Here is a 9,622-nt window from a genome sequence, read left to right as displayed (position 1 = left end):
GACAATACATGATAAAGTTTTAAAATAAAACGGTAATGAAGAAATATAAACTGAATATAGAAGATTTGTAAACAAAATGGTACAAATGAAATTTGTATACAATGTGGTATGAACAAGCTATGTACATGTATACAGTATTTCTAGACAATATTATTTGTATAGATTTCAAAAAAATCCTTGAAATCAGTACATAAAGATTTCAAGCGATCTTACAATTTGAATATTATATTTTTTGATGATGGCCTGACCTACATGAATTAAAATTGTAATACTAACAAGATATGATAATAACTAAAGGGAGTTTTACACTTAATGATAATAGGTTAATGATTAACACCAATATTAGTTTTGTAATGGTTTTCAAACAAACACACCAACATAAAGTAATGTCCAATGAACTGCTTCAAAAACAAATCAGGCACTTTGTTTCTTATCTGTAAATACTCTTTTGCTATAAATGTTTAGATTGGTCCAAATAATATCATTTGACTTTAAAAAAAAAAGACATTCATAACTACTTAAATCTCAATTTTGCATTACTTTTGGTAATGCTTATAAAAACAGAACAGATCATATCAGTTGTTTGCTTTATTTCAAATTGATATGACTGTTTACATTAGTTTTTAATGTTAAATCAGTAAATATTATTTATTGTTAAAAAATTTGAATTAATGTATGAAAGAATGTGAGAATTCCCTCATTCGGCTGCAGACAAAAAAAAGCCGAACCACAGAATGGGGATTCCCCTAACTGTTATTTCATTTATTTTATATTAATGAAATATTTATACACTTAGTTAAAAAAACTGAACATAATAATATTTTATGTTCATACAAGTATGAACCAAAGAACCACTTTACACACTTGTCAGTGAATAGCTACAGTGTGTAAAGTGGTTCATACTTGAATGAATGTACAAAATTATCACATTCAATTTATAAATGAAATTAATGACACTGAAACTGATTAGTACAAACAATCCTAATTCTGTATTATGAAAAGTGATACAAAGAAAATAAATAACATGCATAAAGATAACAATGAGACTTGCTGTATTAAGTGAAAATAGAAAACCTGCACAAGCTGAACATTTGGAATGTTAACCAGTTAAACCTGTTTACAATCCAGGATAAAACATGATAATAGATACGGACTGAAAATGCAATATGAAAGGAAAATATAACCATAAATACTGACTGAACTAGGTAACACTACACGAAATTAAAACTGAAATTCTAGTATAGTAAAAATGTTAACCACAGATACCGACTAAAAATCATACAAGATTACGCTGTTTACAATCAAAAGTCCTAGTCAAAAAGTTAACATAGATACTGACTAAAGATCTTACAAGATAAAGCTGTTTGCAATCAAAAGTCCTAGTCCTATTACGAATAAATATGGTAACCATAGTTTACGACTAAAGATCATACAGAAGCTGTTTGCAATCAAAAGTCCTAGTGTAGAATAAATGGTAACCATAGATACCGACTAAAGATCATACAAGATAAAGCTGTTTGCAATCAAAAGTCCTAGTGTAGAATAAATGGTAACCATAGATACCGACTAAAGATCATACAAGTTGAAGCTGTTTGCAATCAAAAGTCCTAGAATAGAATAAATGGTAACCATAGATACCGACTAAAGATCATACAAGTAGAAGCTGTTTGCAATCAAAAGTCCTAGAATAGAGTAAATGGTAACCATGGGATACGACAAAGATCCTACAAGTGTAGAATAGAGTAAATGGTAACCATAGATAACGACTAAAGATCATACAAGTTAAAGCTGTTTGCAATCAAAAGTCCAAGAATAGAGTAAATGGTAACCATGGATAACGACTAAAGATCATACAAGATAAAGCTGTTTGCAATCAAACGTCAAAATTAAAGTTTGTTTTGTTTAACGACACCACTAGATCACATGATATTTATTAATCTTCGACTATTGGATGTCAAACATTTGGTAACTTTTTAGATGTATTGTCTTAGAGAGGAAACATTTTTCCATCAGTGGCAAGTAAATGGTAACCATGGATACAAACTAAATATCATACAGGATAAAGCTGTTTGCAATCAAAGGTTAAATTACCCATACCATGCATAGACAAAATGAGATTACACCACATGAGATTAAATTGTCTGTCATTTATCCAAGGATAAAAATATAACCATGGATACTCACTAATGGACATTACACCAACCTGGGATTTAACTGCAATCCAAAGGTAAAACGTAACCATGGATACCAACTTATGGAGATTACACAACATGAGATTAAAGTGTAATCCTAGAGTAAAATGTAACCACAGATTATGACTAAGAGTATACATGAGATTAAACTGTAATCAAAAGGTAAAACTTAACCATGGATACTGACTTACGGAGATTACACAACATGAAATTAAACTGTACAGATGAGATTAAACTGAAATCAAAAGGCGAAATGTAACCACTGGAAGAGATTACACACATTATTAAAACATTAGTCCAAGAGTAAAATGTAACCACAAATACACACTAAATTATTATGCCACAGGAGATTACAGATGTTTCCATGCAACAGCTTATTTCAAAATGGTCTTTTTGCTGTTCCATTAAAAACAAAAACATAAAAATATGAGCAGATCTTTTCAGAGAAACTGTACCTAAGAGAGGAGTATTTGAGCCTATGCTGAAAAGTAAGAATAAATGTTAACTATTTTTTTTTTGTTCCTTAAAACTTTCTTTTTCATTATAAATTTAGTAAAAATATGTCATGTCATGCCATCATTTGGTGTTACATTTAGTGAGCAAAATAAACAAATTATTGGTTAAAGACATATTTTTTAGTGTTTATTCAAACATTCATAATCAGAAATAATAGACTGACATAACAGTAGTGTTAAAAAACAGAAGAATAATGTGTTTTTCAGCTTGGCGAATTCACAAGCAGCTTTTGCTTTCAATCTTATTTTTAAGAGTATTCAAATACGCCAAAATATCCTAATTTTCAACAGATATAATAAATACCATAAGCTTTTATTCAACTTTATCTCAAGCCTTCCACATTGTTGTCAAAAAGTTACGTTTTGAGTCTCATAACGAGTCTAATTTTAGGACAAATTTTTCAAACTGCTGAAGTCAATTTGTAACATTTGCTTCGATATTAAAATTTAAAATGCCAAGATTTCTTCCCATTCAACAATATGAATTCTGAGCCTTGATTTGTGAGAAAAAACTTATTTTATGTCAACTTCTTAAATTATCCATTTTATACTTGATTTTTACAGTTCTATAAACACTCTTTATGAGGAATCATAATGTACATTTTGTGCGCAATTTACTGCCTGCTCCAAATCAATTTGAGTCTTGTAAATGTACCGGTATATAACAAAACATATAATATTAATCATAAGACTATAACAACATCTGAATATAACTAAATGAAACTGTAAATAAACTGTAAACTATACTATGTAAATATCACCGCATATGCTCACAATACAAATTAAAAAAGTAAATATTTGGCTGATTTACGTATGTTATGATTTACACTCTCACTTATGTGTAATATATAATATTAAAAATAATATTAGTCCAGGTAATACTTGATTTTTATCCCACGTTTTAACCTGTAGCCTACAATATTTCAGACACTAATATCATAAGCTAATAAAATACATTCCACAAACTTCACTGGATTTACATTCTTAATACATGTACAGTCAAACCTGTCCTAGCGGTCACCTGTAATCAGTGGTCACTTGCCGTAAGCGGACACTTTTTTCCCTTCCAAACAATTTATAATTTGCATTATTTCTGAAGGAGACGGCATGTCAAAAGTTGATTTATAGTCAACTGTGAAGCACACATCCGTTGATTAGCAGTACAGACGGTAAAACAAGAAACAACAACAAATGCTTTAAAAGCTATATATGGGGCAACCTGTAATCAGTGGCCACCTGTCCTAAGTGGCCACTTTTATCTACTCACTTGTGTGACCGACCGCTTAAGACAGGTTTGACTGTATATATCATTTTACATATATACCTTTATTAAATGTATATTACGTATATGCTATATTAAATATAATATATTTCATATTACATGCAAGAAATATACTGTTTATATTTTACAACAAAAAGGAAGATAAAAGACAAATGCATAGTATCAAGGGTGTTTTAAGAGAAAAATGAAGCTCAATAATTGAATTATATTAATATATTATGACTGAATGATATTAACATGTTATTACTGAAAAATATTAACATGTTATCACTGAACAATATTAACATTTTATGACTGAATGATATCAACATGTTATGACCAAAAGACAATAACATGTTATGACTAAACAATAATAACATGTTATGACTGAATGGTTTAACAATAAAGACATTTGGTGGTTGTGCTGTTTTCAGTTATTTACTTCTTGAAAATCTGAATTCATGCAAACACCAATGAATGGTTTGTATTTATGTCACACTATAATACACAAATTCTGTCATGAATGCTAAGTGTTGACATAAACTGTCTAAACTGTTAAAACGAACTGTCAGTTTTCTTTGGTACCATAGACCATTTAAGATTTTTGTTCTCTTTATTTTTAAATTCAGTGTAGACCCCTTTACAGTTCTGTTACTTGTCCAGGGTTGTGATATGTTTCAGACCTCAGAAAATTGTGCACCACTTGCTTCAGTGTTGTTTTGCACAACAGTAGTTTCGTTTGTTCAAAATAAAGGCATGGTACTTTAGGTGTGTTGAAAGTGATCTGAAAACAGTCTTGAAATGGACACGGTTTTTACTTTTACAAATGCATTTCCAGAATTCTTATCTCTTTTTTTTTTAAATTTAAAATTTGTTTTGTTTAATGACACCACTAGAGCACATTGTTTTATTAATCATTGGCTACTGGATGTCAAACATTTGATAATTTTGACACAAAGTCTTAATTAGAGAGAAAACTTGCTACATTTTCCATAGCAAGGGATCTTTTACATGCAACATCCCACAGACAGGATAGCACATACCACAGCTTTTGATATACCAGTCGTGGTGCAATGGCTGGAACGAGAAATAGTCCAGACTGACCATGCATCAAGTGAGCGGTTTACCACTGGGCTACGTCCCACACCTCTTAATTTTTGTAATCATCATTTTAGGGGGCCATCTTGAAATACATGTATCCAATTTTTAAAAATAAAATTTCATCAATTTACATGCTATATAAAAATGTTTATAGTTGATACCTATTATTATATGACAACTATTATAGTTAAAGTTAAAATTTGTTTTGTTTAACAACACCACTAGAGCACATTGATTTATTAATCATTGTCTGTTGGGTGTAAAACATTTGGTAATTTTAATGTATGGTCTTAGAGAGGAAACTCATTATTAGTTAGGGATCATTTATATGAACCATCCCACAGACAGGATAGCACATACCATGACCTTTAATATACAGCTAAATATTACAGAAACAAGCACCAGAGATGCAATTAAGTCATCTAAGATTAATAAAGCCGTTTTCAGATCAATTTTCACATACAAAAAACTCTTTCCTACATAAGAAACCCTATTATAACTTATTTTTTGTTCGCCTTTAGCTAAATTTAAGAAATCATTTATTAGGTCATAATGGGTATGAAAACTAAAATAAGTATTTTATGTACCACACCGGTAACTCATAAATGACATACGCTAATTTTTAATTCTCAGAGACCTGTGTTCCTGTCTGAATGCAAGTGGTACAAAGAATGCACCAGGTGAATAAAGTATTAAATACATCTACATAACTAGATCTATAACAAACAGGTATTTCTTTCTGGGACAGGAAACAGCAAAAACATGTAGTTGCATAATAAATGAAACAATATATATATATCCATGATGTAATACACTTAACATATACTAAACTGATATATTGAAGATGTAATACACTCAGTACATATCCAGGGTGTAATATATTCAGTATCCGATATATACCCAGGCCCTAATTTAGAATTAAATTTAGAATTAAAAAATTAGGAGAAGTGACTTCTCCCTTCCCAGAAAAAAGGGGAGAAGTTTGATAAAAATAGGCGAAGTGAATATTTATCAGTACATTTGATAACTTTTTGTGATGTTTTGCATTCATTCGGAAAAATGTCAAATTATACACTTGGTTCTAATCATATTTTCGATATAAAATACTACTGCTGGTCATACAATTCAAACAAAACAATTGTATGTTTCATTAAAAACATAGTATTAAGTAGTTGATAATGTGCTGTTATGTTAAAATGAAAGTAACAATTAGTATGTTCTGGCATTACGGAAATAAATGTGGCCGAGGATTAACAACGCTCGAATGGTCACAGCAAACGGTGCAACATGTGTTAATGTACAGTCTTGTACCAAAGTAAAAAGCAGGGACTAACCAAGTGACAAGTGAGCTATGATGCTAAATAAGTCTGGGTCTTGACATCTGTTGTGTGATTTCGTTTTTTTGATCCAAAATATTATGGCGACTTTGACTTCTCACTACTGCTAATAACTCGGCAACTTGAGTCGACTTTCAGGGAAGAAAACGCTAATTATGCCAGAAAGATTAGGGCCTGTATACACAATATGTAATACACTCAATATGGAGATACACGACATTAGTACACCTAGATGTAATACACTCAATATGGATGTATCACATGTATTCAAGATACACGACATTAGTACACCTAGATGTAATACACTCAATATGGATGTATCACATGTATTCAAGATACATGACATTTGTATACCTAGATGTAATACACTCAATATGGATGTATCACATGTATTCAAGATATATGACATTTGTATACCTAGATGTAATACACTCAATATGGATGTATCACATGTATTCAAGATACACGACATTAGTACACCTAGATGTAATACACTCAATATGGATGTATCACATGTATTCAAGATATATGACATTTGTATACCTAGATGTAATACACTCAATATGGATGTATCACATGTATTCAAGATACACGACATTAGTACACCTAGATGTAATACACTCAATATGTATGTATCACATGTATTCAAGATATGACATTTGTATACCTAGATGTAATACACTCAATATGGATGTATCACATGTATTCAAGATATATGACATTTGTATAGCTAGATGTAACAGGTTTCATAGTATGGCAATAAACATTTTTTGTCTCATCCTTCAGTATACAAAACAAAGTTATCCAATGAAAGACAAAGATATTTCTATCTTTCATGGACTATTACGTGACTGTGTTTAACAAGGGAAGTATGACGTTGTTGGTAATATATGATGAAATATGTTTGTGAGTTGGTGATCGGAGGTCATCAGACAATGGTTTTAGATATTTTGTTGTTAAAACCTGCATTATAACAGCTATCTTTCAGTCGTCTTTATTTGTTCATGTAAAATAATAGTTTATTTACCGAATAGATGGGAGAAAAAGACTACATCATATGCAGTCACATGGGATAGCAAAAGAACACCCTCGGTGGTGGAAATTTCGACTCTGGGACTTCTATCCCACATGATCACATATAGGGGAGTCTAATAATCATGACTGACACAAAGTAAGCATAACATGTAAAAACATCATATAGTATTTGTAATAAAACTATCCAAAGTTGAGCAAACATTTTAACAAGGTCAGCATCAATATATACTGTTCAGCAAATAAAAGTTGGTATTCTTCAAAGACCATGTTCTTTTTAGCAAGGAGTTTGAAACTCTGCTACAGTCTTTCTAAGGCATTATCTATAATTATTTATAAATTACAATTGGTCTTCTTTTTTCTTTTTAGCCAAACAACCAAATGTTCTTTTAAAAAACACTCAAGCACATAATGCAAGTTGCCAATGTCATTCTACTATAAGTTTAATTTGAAAGCACTTATTTAATTAAAAACATGTTTTAAAAATTAATTATTATGCTAAAAAGCGTGAATGTAGCATCACAAACTTCAAATAAATCTGAACACATGCAACATTACCAGTAATAAAAATAGTAAGACTTCATTCATATGTATAAATATTATGTTGCTTACAAAGTTTGTATTGAATATAAAAATCAACAGTTATAAATAGCCCAAAGGTCACTGTCATCAAGGCAAATATTTATTTTCAGCTTCAATCAGCTCTGCTTCTTTCAGAAGTCGGAATAATTCCTTAACGGGAACAATCTGAAAAAAAATACAAAAAATTATAATATGAAAACAAAACCAAAATAAATAATAAAAACCTCCCCACTTCATCCTTGCATTACTTTATCAGTATTTTAAGCCTTTTTAATTAAACAAATGAGATGTCATGTTCTATACTTTAATATACAGATCATTTGAACCAAATTGTTTAAAATTTATTTTGTTTATTAGTATTACTGTAGAGGTGTAACGGTACTGTGGTATCATGATACATTTTCATTTCAACTTATTTTCGTGCTTATATTCAATTAAAGTTCAAGCACGCTGTCCTGGGTTGTCTGTCCAGGACAGCGAGTTAGCTGTTAGTTGTTAGTGAGAGAGAAGAGGGTGTAGTGATCGTACACCTATCCTTTGAGTTGTTAAAACTCGCTTTGGGTGGGAGCCGGTACCAGGCTGCATACCCAGTACCTACCAGCCTTATGTCCGATGACTTAACCACGACACCACCGAGGCCGGTGTATCGTGATACAAGATCCACAATACGATACATCAATTTAAGGCAGCTGTATCATGACAAACATGATACATACATAGACAGAACCACACACCAGTTGTTGTGCCATGCTATTTATTGCACAAGTTTATAGAGTGCACTATTTTAATTTTATAGAAATTATTCTAAATACTGCCTTAAAATAGCTTCTGGTCTAAAAGTAAAAATGACCAAGAGTTATCTCTCTTAAATAGTGACATAGTTTGTATGATTTTTCTCTTAAATAGTGGAATACTTTGCTTGATTTCCCCTCATCTGCTCTACAATGTACACACTGTAAAAAGACGTCACGTATAGAGTGTCTTTGTGTTGGGATAAAATGTGGGATGCTTAGCATACGATGCTTTGCAGCACTTAATATATGTAAAAGCAAAAGTAGGAATACCATAGTTTACTCATTACTGGGAATACAAATAATACAGTGAAATAGAGTAAAACCGTACAGCTCATAGTTCATAATTTTATTATAAAGTTAACCCTTAAGCTAGATGTTTTAAGTGATATGTAATTAACAAAAATTTGAATCCATAATTGCTGAAAAAGTTTTATACTGCCTAATAACCAGCATCAGTGTCATTAAGTATTGTAAACTGACTGCGAGTGTGTTCTGTATTGTGATTGGTTAATTACATTATTTATCCGGGATCAAATGAGAATAACACCCGGAAAGCTAATGACGTCATTAAAAAGTGATATCATTAGCAATTGGAACAGGCCAAGTTGACGGTTCAAAGGTCTACAGTTGGCTGTATCGAGAAGTTCCAAATATACAGTTAGTTCCATAAAAAAGCGATTCAGTTTACAATGGACATAACCATATGGAGTTTATAGATTTGAGGGGTGTTATTGTCTACTTGATGCCAGCAAATGTTTCATTTTTGAGCTCAGGCTAACACCTTCGGTCAAAATTAATAATTTTTGTG

At 31.0% G+C, this 9,622-nt stretch overlaps 1 protein-coding gene across 1 annotated transcript in view; it reads right to left on the bottom strand.

Moving 5' to 3' along the window:
- Positions 1–5,006: 5,006 nt before the first annotated feature.
- The window catches only part of LOC121367841 (phosphoenolpyruvate phosphomutase-like), a 36,876-nt gene continuing 32,260 nt past the window's right edge, over positions 5,007–9,622 (bottom strand). The window contains exon 9 of the mRNA XM_041492256.1: positions 5,007–8,185. Coding sequence (XP_041348190.1) covers positions 8,108–8,185 — 78 coding nt within the window. The 3' untranslated portion in view covers positions 5,007–8,107. The remainder of the gene's footprint in view (positions 8,186–9,622) is intronic.

This window comes from Gigantopelta aegis, chromosome 3 (assembly GCF_016097555.1).
Source record: "Gigantopelta aegis isolate Gae_Host chromosome 3, Gae_host_genome, whole genome shotgun sequence".
NCBI classification, from domain to species: domain Eukaryota; kingdom Metazoa; phylum Mollusca; class Gastropoda; order Neomphalida; family Peltospiridae; genus Gigantopelta; species Gigantopelta aegis.
The sequence above is the reverse complement of the archived record's forward strand: the minus strand, read 5'-3'. Positions and strand labels throughout refer to the sequence as shown.